The sequence below is a fragment of the Acyrthosiphon pisum genome, chromosome A1, assembly GCF_005508785.2.
Source record: "Acyrthosiphon pisum isolate AL4f chromosome A1, pea_aphid_22Mar2018_4r6ur, whole genome shotgun sequence".
Classification (NCBI taxonomy): Eukaryota; Metazoa; Arthropoda; class Insecta; order Hemiptera; family Aphididae; genus Acyrthosiphon; species Acyrthosiphon pisum.
Genome location: NC_042494.1, coordinates 95848210 through 95868208, shown reverse-complemented (window position 1 = coordinate 95868208; position 19999 = coordinate 95848210). Strand labels below are relative to the sequence as shown.

Below are 19999 nucleotides of genomic sequence, written 5' to 3'. Positions count from 1 at the left end.
CACTAAGGTCGATTAAGTTTTCCTATTACCAATTTTTTTATAATTTTTATTGAATAAGAAAAATTATATATTTTTTATGTATTGATTTGTTTTTATTCTCAAAATTAAAAAAGTATAGATGAATTAGAATTAGAATCGTTACATACATTATTTTATAGTAAATAATACTGTTAAATACTTTTCTATTGCTTTTATTATTATTATATATATAACAAACGGGAATATTGAGCAAAAAAAATTTATTTCGTAATTTTCGGCACTTACATCATATAATTTGAATGATATTAAAATTAAAAAAACACAGGTAAGTTATGTTATGTGGAGTAAGCGACCAATAATTTTTTGGTTGCTTGGTAATCAGTAATCTTTTACATTTATAGTATTTGGGTTATTAAATATTGAAAACAATACTGTATTCAACATTTTATTTAATGAACATGAATTTATATAACGAACATTTGATAGTGAAAATTGATGAAAACATTTTTTTTTTTAACGAATTTTGTTTTTACTCTCCTGAACATTTTTACAATTGTCGTTTACGCCATTTTGGCTTGGAACCGTCGATATATACTTATATACTTATTATATTAAATATACAATAAGCAGATAAGCTATACGCCTTAAACGGCTTAAACACATAAACACATTTCACTGTATTTTTACACTGTACACAATGTCAATTATATATTATACAATATAATAATTTAATATTTTACACATAATTTTTTTTCCTAACGATTTGAGTTCTAACCACGAGCTAAAAAGGAGGGGCTAAAAAGTAAAATCGCATGGGGGGGCTTAGCCGTAGTTACGTCGTAGTACGCCACCGACCCGTCACGGCTAATAAAACTAGGTTGTCCACACACAATATGTTATACACACAACATTTCATAAGAATCGGTAAAGCCGTTACGGAGGAGTGCGACCTCCATTAACACTGCAGTAACACGAGAATTTGATATATTAGATGGAATTACATACCATCGTATAATATGATTCTGAAACCTTCTTTTAGACTTATATGGACGTAGCCACATTGGTACTACCGCACTCGAAATTTGACATTTAAGATAGGTGCATCAGGTCAAGTAATAATAATACGAGGACGATTAACGCGATAAAGTGAAGCACGGTGAACGAGCGACGTAGTATACACGATAAAATAACCTCGGCGAAATGAAGCGATAAAATACTGCACGATTAACAAGCATGCGATAAAACGTCGGCAATAATATTTCGCGAGATAAATTGATGCGCGATGAACTGTCGCGGAATCGTATTCACCTAACCCAGTGGCGCCGAAGTCCATGGTGACATCGGGCCGTGGCCCGACCTCTTTTTTAAAAAATGTGGCCGGCCGGCCATATTTTATTTACTTCATAACTTTAATATGAGCATGAGTATATTTAAACCATGATTATGAATAAATGTATATTAGGGTACCTCTATATTAAATAATTAAGATACTGAGGCCGGGAAGTTTTAAAATTGCACATTTTAAAAACTTCGGCGCCATTTACCTAACCTAAATGTGTTGAAAGGGACAATATTGTAGACAATACTCCTTACGCCGCCCACCCGTCACGGCTGATCGAACAAGGTTTCCCCCCCCTCCCCGCACAATATGTCTGATATGACGTTATGGAGTTAAATATAAGCTACAATCCTCAACATTAATAATTTTCAGTCAAACGATTTGAAAATTGAATATGAAAAGTTCCCCAAAAGTACTATTCTTAGAACACCTACTGTTACATGTTTATACTATTACTCACTTTTAATATTACAATAGTTTCGTGGATTCTTTAATATATCATTTCCAAGCTCTAATAAAAAAATAAAAAAAAAATATTATGAGGTATTAGGTTAGTTAGCCTATTTCACGTTTTACATTATAAAAATGAAAATAAAAATACAACACATTTATAACGAATTCTATAAATTATTAATATAATTAATTATAAAAACAGATTCATTTACCTATTAAACTTACCATCAGGTTTTTCACTATAGATTGATGTATACATTTTAGCTAAATAACCTTCAAGTAAATTTAATAATATATCAATTAATTAAGAGAATATTCTATAAGGTTAGGAGGTCATGTATTCGAAAATCACGTGTTCGAACGCCAAGTGAACGAATGATTGTCTGTTAGAAAGATTATATTGTGTTCAAAAGGTCGTATATTTGAAATTATCGATAAATGAAAACATCAAGAATTGTACCATAGTATTTATTATTTATTCATTCGATCGTCCGTGTAAAAAAAAAATAAAAAATAATGGATTACAAATGAAATGACGTCAACTGTTAAATACATTTAGCACTGTTTTATAATCATATTTATTTTGGCTGGTCTTTAGTACCTACGTATACCAAAGGTCAATGAAACACAAATAATGTTATTGATACCTCGTGAAATTGATCCACGTATAGTAAATATCTGTTTCAAAATTTCAGGAAAAGCCTTGAACGTTGCAACAAAATTTGATTCCCTCAAGTATATGCAATTCTGAACATCAGTGAAAATCATAAGTTTATTATTTCCTTCAATTACATTTTTCAAAAGAAAAGTATGTCTTGAAATGTAATTTTGAAGTTCCAAAGGAGGTATACAATTTAATGAAACTTTTTATACTTCTTTTCCTTTTCTTTATCTTTGTACTATTTGCTTAGATGCGTTTTTAGTTACTTGAGTTGGAACTATCACGTTGAAATTCGAAATTTAATTCTGGCTTTTTTATTTTATTTTTTAGAATTTCACAACGATATTTAACCGTATCTGATACGTGAAAATATAAATAATAAAACAATTGTTTTTTTTATGTTCACCGTGCTCAATTAATATTGTCCAAAATGTTGCTCAGCATCTTTTTGTACATTTCCAATAATATTTATTAATTTGATCACATATTGGCATTTATTTCTTATTAACATGAACTTATAATTATTTATAAGTAAGATGTCTTTGTCATATATACTTTAAATGTGTTTAAAAAATAAAAATCATTCATATAAATTGTATAAAATATTATTTAAAATGAGTGTTTGAACAAAATTGTGTTTGGTACTCATACCGTTGGAATGATATAGATATCAAACTGTACTGATAGATGAAAGACAAAAAAACCCTCAATAATATTTATAATGCTTCCGCCACGAAAAATCAATAAAAATAAGATTTAGTAAAATCAAATATTATAAAAACGCGATTAGTGTTATTTAGTTTCGTTTATCGATAACTCTGAACATACAACCTTTCGAACATATAATATTTCGTGCACATTCAATTGAGCATACGACATTCGAATACATGATTTTTGAACACATGACACACTACCGTAAACTGTGGTTATCTCAGTGACTCAGTTATACTAAACCTTTTACTTAGGCCAAACACATAATATTGTGTTTTGTTTCGTTGGGTGGGTCACAACAGGGTTATGTAATAATTGCACCTAGTCGTGGCGTTTAGTTATTACTTGTCTTTATTGCAATCGCTAGCAACACTCAAGTGGTCATCCTAAACATTATCTTTATGATATTACTTAGGCAGTATATATTATTTTAAATGTTGTACTTTCATTTGAAAGTCTGATTAGTTAAATAATTTAAAATTTAAGTTGAAAAATGCAAAAAATAATTTCATAAGTAAAATAAATTACAAAACGAAATTAAAAAAAGATTTTTATTCGTGCCTAGTGATTTATCTAGGGTAACCCAAGTTAAAAAGCAGTATTAATTAAAAATTAAATGCAGTTTATAAAATATTTTCAAAAATATTGGCAAACCGATTAGACCCATTAATGGCTTAGGAGAATTCCAGTGTGGTATTAAAAAAGAGAGGCCAATTATTGGTCAATAATAGAAACAGTATAAATACAGGCAAGGCATTTGCCAACTATTTGTTAACTTTAAGAAAGCTTATGACAGTACACATAGAGTGACAATGTATAATATCAAGGAGGAATTTGGAATACCAATTAAATGAATCTGATGTGTCCTACAGATGAAAACTAAACGAAATTACAGCAATAGGTATTACCTACTGATGTCTGATTGTCACCCATATTTTGCAGTCTTATGTTAAATGAGGCTGTTTAGTCGCTGTGTATTATACTCTATTTAGGATAAGATTGAACCACTTGGCTGACAAAAATTTATTTTGTCGGTGCATACCCCCATATCCATCCCCATTCCATGCATGTACACTGTATCACTTAGTAAGCATCGAAGCATATGAGTACCTATGATTATTGGCTACCACAGATGATTATCGATCAATAAAAATACGAATAGCAATCGCCTGAGGTATTAAACGCTGATCGACGGCTCGGGCTAAATTCGCAAAAGTGGTTCAATCTTAATCTGAATTAAGTTTTTTTTATAGTTAAAAATTAAATTACTATATTTTTCAGCTGAATTAAATTCATTATAACTCTCGGCGTCAATCCTTGTTTTCACGTGCTGTGTAAATTCCTCATAGTCTTCTGGGATATCCAATTTTTCATGAAAATGATCAGCAAATGTGAATTACCGCGTAGTGTATGGAAAAGAAAAGATTATAACTTTTGTATTATGTGCGTCATGATACGTTATTACATAACAAGAAGGTTACTAATCAGTAATGTAACAGTGAATCTATTATATTTGAAAATAGACGACTACATTTTTTAAATTTAAGAATATTACCACTCTTTATGACTTACTAAATTGCAGTATAAAAACCAAATTATAAAATCCAGTTTCAGCTGTAACAATATAATATTATCATAAGTACATTACTGACTTAAGTGAAACGCGGATTTATCGACAGTTTAAAATATTAAAAGGTGTTTGGTACAATATATAATTATATTATACAATCGTTATAAAATAGTTTTACCTATTTTATCTGGTTAAATACAAAAACAATTGTTAAAAAATGTTTCTGATAGATAATTTATAAAAATAACAAATTCGTTTACCAACAGTTACTGATAGGTACCATAAACATATACTTACAATCAAACCCAATTTTTACTAAAAAATCTGTTTTTAATTTTCCAAAATTAAATAATAATATTACAAAACATACGATTTATTTAAAGAAATTATTTATGAAAATTATAATAAAATAGAATTTAAATCTAAAAATAATCAAAACTATTATAATTTTTACTAATATAAAGTCCCTTACTTTCACATTCTAAAAAACAAAAAAATACCACATTAAGTTATTTATTCGATTGTTAAAATTGACGAATGTCATTGATTGGATATTACATAGGTAAATTATATAAAATGTATAATTGTATATTATATTATGAGGAACCTTGTATTACATTTTAAAGTTTTTCGACCTAGTGAAACACTTTTATCAACAATAATTTTTAAGAAACTAAAAAAAATGAAAATTTTCTTTTACATATAAATAACCTAACATTTTTAGTGTAAAGAAAAAATTTAAATTCATTAATGTTGGCAGACCATGTACCAATAGACTTTCGCTAATAGTTAAATTTAAGTGTTTGTTTTGATGCAAGTTCTTTATTTGCAACAAGAAACTCAGCCAGAGACGATTAAATTTCTAAAATGATTTGTACGAGATCATCGGAAGAACATTGTTCTGTTGTCTTTGATCTGGTATTAATTTTACTGGATGCATTGGGTACATAATTTAGAGTATTTAATTTTGTGTGTATATAATAATAATATATATACTAAGAGGACAGAAAGTAAGACAATGAAGACAGTTTCACAGATAAAATAAGTAGTGGTTGTATTCACTTGGTACACTGTGTATATTTGTAAAAGATCGAGGTAATTGTTACTTGGACCACAGTGTATAATATAGTATGTAGATAAGTGAATGGTAGACCCGTAGGATAGTATAATTTAATGCATATAATGCTACCAACATTGTACACTCCACAACAGTATTAGTCGTACATGCGTTATGGGTCTGCGATCGTATAGATGCATTCGACCGATAGATAGCTGGACAATAACTCATCTTTTCTGGCGGCAGTGTTTATATTGGGGTGTGTTAAAGAACCGGTTCTTATGGGGTCGATTTTGGACGGACCGACTTTAAAACGACACCGGTCCGAGCGCGGACTTTTTATGAACTATGTAGTCCAAAAATAATAAAAAACGGTACTTAAATTAAGCCCAAAGATACAAGGAATAAATACCGGAGTGTAAACACGTTATATTTCCACAATTTACAAATTATAGACAAAATTATGACTAAAATCGTCGGTTTATTTCGAGGCGACAACCATATTTTGTACGATATAATATTACACAAAAATGGATCTGTTCGGCCGACCGATTTTCGTGTCAGTGCTGCGTATCTCCAACCAACGATCTGTATTAATATTTAATAGGCCAGCGTTTCCCAAATTATTTCTCGGCCGGAACCCTTAGAGTATAGTCAAAATGATTGCGGATCAATAACCAATCATTGGCACGAGAAACGCCGGGCGGGAAAGCTAGTATATAATTTATAATCCTTCTCATTTGTTACCATCTCCAGTGAAAGAAAGTTAGGCCACTGTACCACCTCAATCTTAATCAGTGAGTATGACTATTTTTAGTCACCCATTCTCAAAAGGAAAAAATATAATATAAAGTGATTACGTAAAACAAACTATAAACATACATACAAATTGTAATCATTTACATTGATACATTTTTTTTGTTACATATTTTGCATAACAAATATATGAAATCAATTACAAATACCTATTTCATTATACAGGTAATATCATGTCATGAATAATAATACATATTTAATAAGCTATCACTTTTATAATAGGTACAATGTGCATACTGCATACCTAATATAATAATATTATAATATAAGTATTATATGTTTATTAATCAATACATTTTTTATATTTTAATGTAATTACAAAATAATTGTTAGTTGATACCTTCCATTGTTCCGTCACAGTTTATTATAATACTAAATAGCACTGTTAATATTGTTAAAGCTTTATATGAAACCATAGTTATTGTTTAGACAAGTACCTACAAAAAACGAGTATAAACTTTTTATCGAAACGGACGTACGTAATGTGATTCGATTCTTAATACAAAATAGGTGTTATTAAATTGTAGACACCGAATAACGTTATTTCACTTTGGCGAGTATGCGTTATAAAAACTGAGTACCTAAACATTGTAAATATTTTTTTCATAGACATCCGCTAGAAATCCATATGAACAAATATTAGTATTAGCAGTACACGTTAACAAAATAAGTAAACCCGACAACAACACCTGGCTGTGTCGTTTCTTGAACGTGTGACGTATTTGTTTCGTTGGCTTATTTTTCTCCAAATACCTACTTTTATGAACAATAACGGCAGTTTACCCACATTTTTTAAATCACTGCGTTTATAATATTTCAGCTCAGATATTGTATAATATTAATTATTACTATTATATTTTGGAGTTTGTACTCTGTACTTTATAAATTATAACTTTTCATTTTGTATCGATCAATTGATTGAATAGTGTTATCTTGCAACCTTTGGTTTGACTCGTTGACTGGATAGATAAAATATTATATTATTTAACCTCTATATTCGTACACAAAGTTAATGAGCCGATAAATCAAAATATGACGTTTGTTACACCTAATATAAAGTATGCAATAGCAATATGTATTAGCTATTAGCTATACCTATTTCAACAGTTATATAATATATTGTAATTATTCAGTATTCACTATATTATTAACAAAACCCTGAAAACCATTAATATGTGTATTATTATGATAAGGCTTAAATATTATAATTAATGACCTAGTTTCCCATAATACTATACAGCATGCTTGTAATGCATAATAAACATATTTTTAAACATTTAGTATAATAATATATAGAATTACATATAAGAGGTATGGTGAAAAACACTGATAGGTACATCATATCATGACGTGTTGGAAACAGTGCAATGTCATCAGACATCATAAGTTCTTAACTTTTAATATGTAAGATACATAATACGTACATACTTTTTGTAGTGGATTTGTATTTGAATTGCAACATTACGTTGAAAGAACTGAGGAATAACGCCTGTTCAACGATATCAAGAAATAACAAATATGACTGTTCTCATGTATTTTTTTCTTTTGAATAATGTTTAAAGTTCTAAGGTATAACTAAATAATGTCTTTATACCTAGGTACTCGTTAATATTTATCTAACTTTTATAAAAATATTTGTCATATAAAACACAAAATTGGCAATTTCATATGCTAACAAAAATTTGGTAACACCATTCACTGTGCCTATCTAACGACATTATAATGTATTACTTTTCCGTAAAGATATATATAGATTATAGGTGTTCTTATATATCGGAGATCTGAGTTTCCAAATTGCGTGCAAAAATCATTATCCATGTAAAATTGCGTGTATGGTTTATTCGTGACACAATTTTTTACGTCAGAACTGAGCCATGTGAAATACGAATGAATTTTTTTATATATTCAATAAAAATGTTCAGGTGTATAATTGTTTTTCATAATATGCAATCATTTTTATAGAATTCAAACCTCACATTTAGGTACATTGCAGTGACCCAGTGGCGGTTTTACGGGATTGGGTAATAGGTAGACCGCCCCCCTCCCTTGGGACGAGTAAGAACCAAAAATATAAATGAGCAAACAGTTTATTAAAAATCGTTTTGGCGATAATTTTATGTCAAAACTGTTTACTGTCATAACAGTTTTTGAGTTCACGACGTTCACGGTTTTATAATATTGTTTTTGAAGTTTTAACATTGATTGTGGCTTGTGCTCGCGTTTTTTTGTAAAAATGTCAAAAAATAAAGTAACGTGTTATTTTGAAACAAATTCACCGAAAAATGATGACGCAAAAAACAATATAATTGAAATGTAGACACAAATGCTGGATAGACAAAAAATAAATAGACTTATTACTTATTTTTATATAATATTGTTTAATAAGTATAATATATTTGAAGTTTGACTATTCATTAAGTTTGAATAAAAAATTATTTTTTTTTAAATTTTTTTATTGATAAGTAGGCACCTATATTTTTAAGTTATGCCGTTGTGGTATAAATTTTATAGAACTTATAATTACTTCTTATGTATCAAGCAATAGGAAAAAATAAATGGAATATGTATGCAAATTGTAAGTATATAATATGCAAAATATTTTCGCCCCCCCCCCTTGTGGCTTCTTAAGAACTACCCTGGGCGCACACGAATCGCGTACCTACCAAAACAGGTAAACGAACCTTTTTGAACGAATTGCGTCCGGGATACAATTCATGTTACCTTTTTATCTGTAGTTGAGCGGTTCCTAAAGTGATATTGAAATAATAAAGATGTCATGTTATATAAAAATTGAAAGTGTGAAAACATAATATCATAATATAAAATATCGTCATATTCACATACCTACCTATTTAAAAAAAATTTTAATCGTAAAAATATAATATCATAATTTAAATCATCATATTCACATATTTTAAAAAAAAGTCCGTTATAGTCCAGAAAGTTCGTATAGTTAAAAATTTAAAAACATTATCAAAATTAAAAATAAATTTGGAAACCACAAAAAAAATGTTAAGTGGAAAAGTAACACGAAATGAGTCCGGGACGCGATTCGTTCAAAAAGCTTCGTTTACCCTGGCATGGTACGCAATTCGTGTGCACCGACGGGCAAATGTAAACTGGGCCCGCGGTTACCTTTTTTGTTGTAAACTTGGCCCTGAAATTTTAGGTAATAAAATAGGTCGATTGTAAACTCGGCCCGGAAATTTAAAATTATAAAAAAGAATGGTTGTAAACTCGGCCCGATAATTATTTTGACCAATAAAATATAATAAACGGAACAATTTGTTGTTAACGAATAGTACCTATGCATCGGTGTGAATATATCGGTGAGTGAATAGGTACGTCAAACACATGGATTTTTACTTAAAAAAAAACGATTTATATTATAACCTTACATTATTAACTATTGCACAACAGTTTTAATTATATTTGTACACTTTTGTACACTTATAATTTTACATGGATACATTTTACTTATATTTTTAATACTGAAATATATTACTTAAATTTTTTCACAATTTTAGTGAATTCTACATTTATATAACGAACTTCATACTATGAATAAAAATATGAAAATAATTTTTGGAGGATAATGATCATCACCTCAACATGGTATCCTCTAAATTGTTCTCAAAAATATTATACATATTATATTTTTATTCAGGCCGAGTTTACACGTCAATAATTTTTACCTGTAAAAACCCCTAGCCCAGTTTACACCTAAATTATTTTTACCTGAAAAAAACAGGGGCCGAGTTTACAATCGCCCGCACCAACTGCCCTTGGAGTGACCTACCTGCTACTGTACAGCAGAGCGGTTACCTAATTTCCTCTATGGTACTCAGGTTTTAATGTTAATTTGCGTGTAAAAACGGCAGTTAAATAATATTATATTTTATATCTATGCTTATACATCACCCTGGCAACCTAGCAAAAGGACTTATAGGTTATAGTATATCTATTAATTATTTTCATTCATTAATAATAATTATAAGAGAATACGTGACTGTCGGAAAAGAGTAAGGTACTATACCTATAGGTACTTCCATTTCCCACTCAATACAAAATGTAATCAGTTTGTTTACAGGATGTGTGCTCATATCTACCTATCTATCCATTACAGATAGACAAAGGTCACTTGTAATGTAATTGGGAATAGCGAGTTTAAATTAGTTTATCAATTTGATTTCTGAATTATTGATAATCTTACACAAACACAAGAAATACTGATGTTCATTATTCAGTAACTACTTTCAGTGTTTCATAAACGTTAGCATAACGTCGACTTTATATTCCTTCGTAAGTTAGACGATAATAGATATTATAGTATTTTATTAAAATATTAATTCTAATAGTTTCATTCAAAATGAAGAGTCTTAAAAGTTTACAATGTATATTTATGCTATTTATTTTATGCATTGTGCGTTTGGGATGCTGCGCACCGCAGGATAACGGTAAGCATTTAATTGTATTTGAATATTACGCATTTTCAATTTTTTTACAGTGTCATGTCGTATAATTTACATTATTGTATCATTCTTACATAAAAGTATAACCTTAAACACCAACCTAAATGCTTTAACTCTAAGTAATATAACCTATACAATAGTAAATATATACCTATTATATTGTTTGGATAGGGTGCGAACGAAGCAATTTTGACGTGGGTGACCTCTAAGACTGCGAATCACCCAAACTGAATGTGGTTGTTTTGTTTTCTTAACATTTTTTCGCATACTATGCATTTTTCATACATGACCCATTGTGACCACCATGTATATTTTAATTTGATTTGGACGACATAGTAAACTTTCTTGATATACAGTATATTATGTAGCAAATCTGCATTTACGAGTTAAAAAATTAAAGTTAAGTTAAATAGTTTATTTTATTTTGAATTTTTAACTTAACTAGTTACTTTTGGATATTCTTTAACTTAACTGTTGAATTACTAATTTTTTTTAATTAACGTAAAATGAACCAATTAATTTTTAATTTTAAGAAATAAGGTTAATTTATTTAGTTTAATTTTATTTCATTTTACTATTTCAGTCTATTTCGTTTTCATGACAAAAAAAATTTACCGTGATTTGTTTAAAGTTAAAACATTTACCTATATTTTATATTATTCTAATCTAGCTTATATGGAAATACCGTATAAAGTACTAACACTAGTCTATTATATTCGTTTTGGGTTGGGAAAAAATGAAGTATGCTAGCGTTGTATAAACAAATTGACTTTTTTTAACTTAATAAAAAGTTAACGAAAAGTGTGTATTGACTTTTAACTTAACTGAGTTAAATTATAATTAAGTTATAAAAAGTTTTAAAAGTAAATACTATATAAATTATACGTGCTGCACGCGTAACATTCGCTCCCAAGTTTTTTTCCGACTGCCTCTGTAATAGTGAATGGTTTTTTACGTTCTTTGTTTCTACCGATTCATAAAAAGTGCGCATTCAGATCGGTGTCGCTTTCGAGTCGATCTGGCCAAAATGTCTCCCTTAGGACAGTTTTAGTGACCCAGTCTTTATACCCGGCCGAAGTAGAAACGTCAAATAAGTCTAATCTTTGTTTTTATCGATAGGTACGAAGGTCGCAAACTCGTAACACCGAACGTGTTATTTAGCACCGCAATGCAATTAACTTATCTATGTGGTTAGATCCATGTCTCACACGCTTTATACACTGAGTACGCAATAGTCCCGTATATACAGAGCGGCATAGTGACCGGTTTCATATTACTTATTCGTAAATTGCGTATCCAAACTTCGGCAGATGCTTCGTCAATTATAACATTATAATAATATCACAATTCGGAAAAAAAAACATCAGGCTAGGACAGAATAGATACAAGTGCTACCATACCACTATCTCTAAACCAAAAATCGAATGCCCAGGCTGCGGTAAAATATTTGTTTCTCTAAACGGCTATTTAGCCAGGGAATCTGGCCAATGCGCGATAATTAGAGCTCGAAGAATAATTGATAATACATTAGGGCCTTCAAACCACTTTGCCCAATCCGAAAATATAGATACACTAACACACTCACACAATACAGCGGACCCCCCTTAAACAGCTCCACAACTCCCGGAACTCACATTCGAGGAAAATCTAGCGTCTATTTTAGTGAAGGAATAAGGACTGGTTTTCACAGAGATCGATAAATATAAATTACAACCTCCAACCCAAGACTATTTTGATAGATTCGATAAAATAATTAAAGAATTCATGGTATTTCTATTCAAATCTAATAGACAACTTCCGGGTCCGATTCATCCTGCAGTATCTTACCATAGAAAAAGGAAAAATAAAAAAATACATTGATTGCGATATAGGGAATAGCCAAACATCAGGCTTTGAGAGCACGCATCAAATGTAGTCAAGTACAGCGAGGATAATAACACAATAGAAACGCTTTCCCACATCCGTGGCTCTTGTCTGCGATCAGAGCTGCTTAGAAACTCGGCACACCATAAGATTTGCACCCAGCTAGCAAATTTATTTCGAAAAAAAGGATTTGAGGTACAAGAAGAAGTACATTGCTTGGCACACGCTGATGATTATAGCCCCCAAAACAGGAGAGCCGATATAGTCATCGCCTCGACCGAACAAAAAGCAAAGGAATAAATTCTAGACCCAACTCTCCGATGGGAAACAAACGAAAATAACCAAGACAAGTTCGTGAATGAAGAGAAGATATTCATTTAACCATCCCTAGGCCATACCTTTCTTTAAAGAAAAGTACCATATAAACAATTGTGGAGTCCACGGTCTTTGGTTCGGGGTACGTGGGACCCCATCGCCTCTGCTCAGAGACTTCTTAAGTAAAAATACATTAGAATTAAAAGAACTTAAAGAAATGTGTTTAGTTATCATGCAAGACACACTTAACATGATTCATAAACACTTATATTCTTAATATTATACACAATCATGTAAATTAGGATTTATATTCCATGATCACTCCATATTTTATTATATGTAATACTTTTTTAATGTCATTAATTTTATTTATATACTATTTTATCCATATTTTATAATTTTGTAACAATTTTGTCTGAATTTTGAGTATAAATTGAGAAACATTTTTTCTTCTGCAATTTAGCAAATTTTACTCGTTGATTTCTATATTCTTTATTATCTGCTTACAGATGAAGTGACCACTAGTAATCCTCCAGATGATCAATCCAAAAGCATTGAAACATATTCAGCAGCCGAAAGTAAGTACTTACATATTTTAATGATAATTTGTTATATCTGCAGCTAGCCTATCAAATAAATTAGATTATAAGTTATTATACTTAATGCAGCAATAGGTATATGAGTTATTATAAAGTTATTACTTATAGCAATTTTTTTTAAATTTTGAAAAAGTGTGCAGCAGTTACTCGGAGTTTATTTACAAATATATAAAGAATTCAACATTATCTGATGATAAGGATATATTAATCAAATGTAAAGATTGTCATAATAATGCAATATCAAACACGCCTGAAGTGGTGCCAAATGTTAACGACGAAAGGACTGCACCAAGAGAATTTTTGCACGTGGTAATGTAGAAATAATAATATGTAACACATCGATTGTAGGAATGTATTAATAGTTTTATATTTTATTCGAAAATTGTATAGGCTTTGTTGGGTGACAGCAATGGTATTTGGCTTTATAGTGGATCATTGATCAGCAACAGATGGATCTTGTCCGTGGCGCACTTTGAAGGAATATTTGACAACTTGTTAGTATATTATATTATATAAACAATATTATAAGTATTAAGTTTAAACTTCTTTAGAACAGTAACATAACTGAAAAAATATAATTATACGTGGTATGACTGTATGAGCAAGGGCGGATCCAAAATGGGTGTTGTGTCGAATGTCGATCACTCCATCCTTTCTCAAAAAAAAATAGTTTCACGTCTATATAAGCTAATGCGTAATAGATACTATAACCGTTAATTCGGGCACTCAACACTTAACTAAAAGAGTGGCGAAACAAAGTGTTATCGTATGTATGTCATAATTTTGACATACGCACGTGCGCATGTCCAATAACTTGGTAACAATATAAAATTCACCATACGAATTTTCGATATTCAAACATTCAAGATGGTATCTACCAAGGCTATGGGCATCAACGAGTTAAAACGTTGATTTAATTTTAACTTTTTAACTTAGTTATTTTTTGCATTTTATTAATTTAAATGTTAACTTACTAAATTTATTTTTTAATTAACGAATCAATTTTTCATTTTGAGAAATAAGTTAAGTTAATTTATTTTGTTTTTAACTTAATTATATTTCACTATTTCAGTCTATTTCGTTTTCATGTCAAAAAATATCTACCGTTAATTGTTTAAAGTTAAAAATGTATATCATTTGAATCTAACTTATATGGAAATATTGAGTAAAGTATAAGCACTATAGTCAATTTAGTATTAGGTTGGAAAAAAATTAAGTACGCAAGCGTTGTATAAACAAATTAACTTTTTTTTAACTTAATAAAAAGTTAACACAAAATGTATATTAACTTTAAACTTAACTGAGTTAACATATAGTTAAATTAATTTTTAACTTTTTGTTATTGGTGCATATTAACTTAACTTAACTGAGTTAAAAAAAATCATTAACTTGCCCAGCCTTGGTATCTACTAGTATCTACTAGGTATATACGTGCGTCTATAGACTAAAGAAAAGGTTAATTTTGATAAATTGTATAATGCCTACCTAAATCGTTGCTATAGCACGCGCTGGGCGCGTCTAAGAGATCCGAACTATTTGTCGGAAACCGACGATGCCACACCAATGGACTACCAAATCGATCAAATTGTAGTGCACCCGGATTTTCAAATACCGTCATTGTACAACGATATAGCGTTGTTCCATTTGGACCGGGACGTGAAGTTTTCAGCGTACGTGCAGCCCATTTGTCTTAATGCAGATCCAAACTGGCAGTCGACTCACTCACAGGCTGTGATAACACCTGGTTGGGGACGGATTCAATACGGTTCGTTTACTATCATTGGCTTAAAAAGAACATCGTCCAGGGCCAAATTGAATAAGTATGGCCGTAAACAAGGCTGGGTATTAACGAGTTAAAAAATTAAAGTTATTTTAAACAGTTTATTTTATTTTAACTTTTTAATTTAACTAGTTACTTTTGGCTTTCGATTAACTTAACTGTTAACTTACTCAATTTTTTTTATTTTTAATTAACGTGAAATTAATGAATTAATTTTTCATTTTAAGAAGTAAGTTAAGTTAATTTAATTTGTTTTTAATTTAATTATACTTCACTATTTCAATCTATTTTGTTTTCATGTCAAAAAATATTTTCCGTGAATTGTTTAAAGTTAAAAAATTATATCATTCGAATCTACCTTATATGGAAATATTGTATTAAGTATAAACACTATAGTCTCTAATTTAGTTTTGGGTTGAAAAAAATTAAGTACGCTAACGTTGTATAAACAAATTAACTTTTTATTTAACTTAATAAAAAGTTAACAAAAAATGTGTATCAACTTTTAACTTAACTGAGTTAATCTATAGTTTAATTAACTTTTAACTTTTAATTTATACATTGATGCATATTAACTTAACTGAGTGAAAAAAAATCATTAACTTGCCCAGCCTTGGCCGTAGATAATGGTGGAGGGGGTTTGTGAGGAGGAGCACTGCTGAGAAATTCAAAAAGTTTTTATTGTTATAATTTATAATATTTATTATTATTAATTACATAACTATATATATGTTTGAAACAACATTTTTATTTTATTTAATTGAAAAAAAATTAATAAAAATATTTTTGAAGTTTACGCTTCCCTCGATCGTCAAAGTTCTAAATTACCTACAGATATACTTAGAAATAGGAATGTCTTAATCTGTAGATATATTTTACCCTCCTGTCATTAAAACTCTTAATACGGCCCTGACTCCTGAGTCGTGATTATTGTTTTTTACACTAATGTCACAAACGCATAATGATTATAAATAAACTGTTTTACAGGTGGACCATGGAAATGGGATGCATTGAATGCATTCAGTTCAGGTCTGTTGAAGGTTAATTCGGACATCGTCTCGGCGGACTTGTGCAAGAGTGATTACTTTATTTCGTCTAGTACGCCCCAGTTGATGCAAGGAATAGTTGAAGACAGCATGCTATGCGCGGGCGTCGATGGCGAAGAAGACTCTTGTGTGGTAAATTACATGTGTTTCTTTTTCACGGTATCGTTTTAAGATGAATTTCCATTTAAAGCATTTGTTGTATTCGTCTTACAGCAAATACTACGCACTGTAACATACCAAATTTACCCTCAGCAAATCACACTTGATGGTAAGACAATTATCTGTGTTTGTATGTGGGTTTTCTACGATAATTCAATTTATTAGCAAGTCTTGTGTATAATATATCATATTAAAAGAAAAGAACCTACGTACAAACATAGATACGTTTTTACCATAAAGTTTCATAATAGGTTGGATTCACCATACATTTGGTATGTTACGCACTTTGAAGACGGAGATAATATTATAATGTCCGTGTCCATGCACTCATACACACCAATATAAACGTACACAATTCCATGTAAACATGTACCACTATAAATACGTTTGAAGTATTTCATATTGGATTAAATTTGTCAATATACATATTATTATAACATCAAATGTTTAGAAAGTAAACGATAACGTCATGTAAACCGTCAATTTCTTTCGATATTTTAATTTAAAAGCAATCGATAATAATTAGTATTTTTTAATTTGTTTTTTATATTATATTATATTTATTTCGTTTTTTTAAATTCATTAAAAAAAAAAAAAAAAAACAGCGAGAGATTACACACAGTTACACATTGCTCACGGTAGAAATAGAATATTGCCTAAATCCGACCCCTTAAAAATAGTACACTGTCAACAGTCTTATGATTGGATTAAATTTGGCCATATATTTCGAATCAAATTTATATGAAGTAAACGATAACGTTAAATCCACCACATGCTCTTTCATCGATTTCTTTTCATATTTTAATTTAATTCTATTCTAATTAATTTTATTTTAATAATTCTTTATTAATTTGCTTTGTATTCTTTGTTTTTTTTTGTTTTGTTAAACTCGCTTTAAAATCGTTACGTTTATTGCAAAAAAACTGACTGGATAGAATGGACAATACACACTATAATCTCGTCATTATGATGTTGTGTAAAATCTACTTAAGATGAAAACAACGATAAATAAAATATGTCCCGCACCCATTTGTGCATAGGAAATCATTATTTATTGAGAAACATAAAATACAAACAACTATACGTGTGTAGAACCGTAGAGTTCTCATATTGTAGTACTTCGGAGGTAGATTTTCAATTTTTTTTTGCGGTTATGTGGTCCTGACTCCTGAACAATAATATTTACATGAGAGGTATTATTTAATAATAAACAATGTTGGCTGAATTTTTTTTAAATATAAATATCGGTGTTTTTGGTCGTGGGAGGGGGGTCCGGTACTCCTGGACATACTCTTGTAAATCCGTCACTGGTATATACTATATAGTATCCACAGTCATCCGTTTTAACTATTTTTGTTCGATTTTGTCACACAGGGCTTCGGTGGCAGTTCACTTCAAATTGCGCACGCCAATTACACGTTCATGTACACGCAAGTAGGCGTCTTATCGGCCGGTAAGGAGCGGTGCGCCACGAAAGAATTTCCATATTTTTACATGAGGGTGTCCAAGTATTTGCCGTGGATCGAACGAATCGTTTGGCCCAAGTCTGGCTGAAATCATCACACCCATATTATGGATGAACATCACTTTGCATTGTAGTCACGAATAAATATGAAAAATTTTAATAAAGGTAGCAGCTTTTAAATATGATATTCCGTTTCTGTTTATTTTTATACGACATCGGGTCTGACTCGGTATTTGTAAAAAAAAATTTTAATGTCCACGCAAATCAAAATAACACCTACATTGTAATTGTTATTATTTTTACTGTCCTGACAATTTATTTCCATAAGACGTAGACTATATATACGAATATGCGATAAGAAGAAAATAATATTACATGAACGAGCATTACGTATATTATGTAGACATATAGTGGGTACTTAGCTTTGTAACGTTTAAATCTGAATAAATTGACGTGAGCTGTGTACCTGTGGTGATTGTTGTAAGTTAATAACAATTTATTAACTAAAACCTTTTAATAACGTTTTATTATTATACATAGAATTATATAGGAGATTTGGCAATAGACTTGACTCATTATCGATGCCAGAAGCTCACCTAATAGTGGATTTAATGATAATAATAATGGATTATTCGTAAAAAAAATTTTCTACCAAAATAATCGTTATATCAACCAGTAAATATTTTAAAGAATTATCACTGGGCGAAATAAAAAAAAAAATTCACGCTGACTATCAAAATCAACATATTATGAGCTTATAAAAAACTTTTCAGTATTAAATATTATAGAAAACATTACCTATATCTAAAAATACCATCAAAACTCACAGCACATAAATAATTACAAATAATTTATGAGTAAGGTAAATTAATTCTTATTAATTATAAAAATGGAATCAATAGTGTTAATGACATACAATATACATAATATAGATGTATAATAAACAACACTATACAAATAGCCCACACAGCATTTTAATATTTCCCAACTATGGTATAAATATTTTCAGGAAAACAATATAGTTGTCAAAATAATTGAAAAAGTTGCGTAAATAATAAGGAAATATTTTATTTATAGTTTTTGGCCTAGAAGTTCACTTTTGAAAAATATTTTGTAAAAAATATTAACAAAACATTTTAATCATATTTTTTTTAAAAACATTTTCATGGAAACAATATAAAAATATTAAGTCAACATTTTTGTGCAATATCTTATTATTTTATAAGAATTAAATATTTATACAATATTATTAGTCAAATATTCATTATTCAAGCACTCCAAAATATTCACAAAATATTATCATTTCCCAAATGCTGTGTGGGAGATATACGAATGAAAATTATATTATTTCTTTAAACTTTTTCAAAGAACTTAATTTGTTACTTTTAAAGTTTTAACTAACTTAAATAACGAGTTACATTTTCTTACATGTTATTTAGTAACTTATGTCTTATGAGTTACTTTATTTTATTGTCACATTAAGTTAATTTTATTCCTAAACCACAGATCAAAATATATTACATTTTGTAAAAATGAATTTAAAAAAAAAAGTAATAATATTACAAAATATTAAATATTATATTAATTAATAAATAATAATTTATAATAATAGTTATTATATTGAATATTCACAGAAATGAATAGGTAGAACATTAATAATATTACATTAATACTATTTTTACTAGTAATTATAACCAATGGTAATTACTAATTA

General features: G+C 29.4%; 2 protein-coding genes across 3 annotated transcripts in view; one reads left to right on the top strand and one right to left on the bottom strand.

Moving 5' to 3' along the window:
- The window catches only part of LOC115033543, a 10757-nt gene extending 3824 nt beyond the window's left edge, over positions 1-6933 (bottom strand). The window contains exons 1-5 of the mRNA XM_029486294.1: positions 6927-6933; positions 4716-4757; positions 4413-4496; positions 1997-2044; positions 1779-1829 (exon numbers count right to left, since the gene is read on the bottom strand). Coding sequence (XP_029342154.1) covers positions 1779-1829; positions 1997-2044; positions 4413-4496; positions 4716-4757; positions 6927-6933 — 232 coding nt within the window. The remainder of the gene's footprint in view (positions 1-1778; positions 1830-1996; positions 2045-4412; positions 4497-4715; positions 4758-6926) is intronic.
- A 3854-nt stretch (positions 6934-10787) lies between these two features.
- On the top strand, positions 10788-18555 carry LOC100163986 (serine protease-like). Of its 2 annotated transcripts, XM_008184144.2 has the most exons (7): positions 10788-11043; positions 13746-13814; positions 13969-14144; positions 14226-14329; positions 15338-15600; positions 16603-16793; positions 18195-18472. In XM_008184144.2, the coding sequence occupies exons 1-7, from the start codon at positions 10956-10958 to the stop codon at positions 18372-18374; spliced, it is 1071 nt and encodes a 356-aa protein (XP_008182366.1). In that variant the 5' UTR covers positions 10788-10955; the 3' UTR covers positions 18375-18472.
- The last annotated feature ends 1444 nt before the right edge of the window (positions 18556-19999 follow it).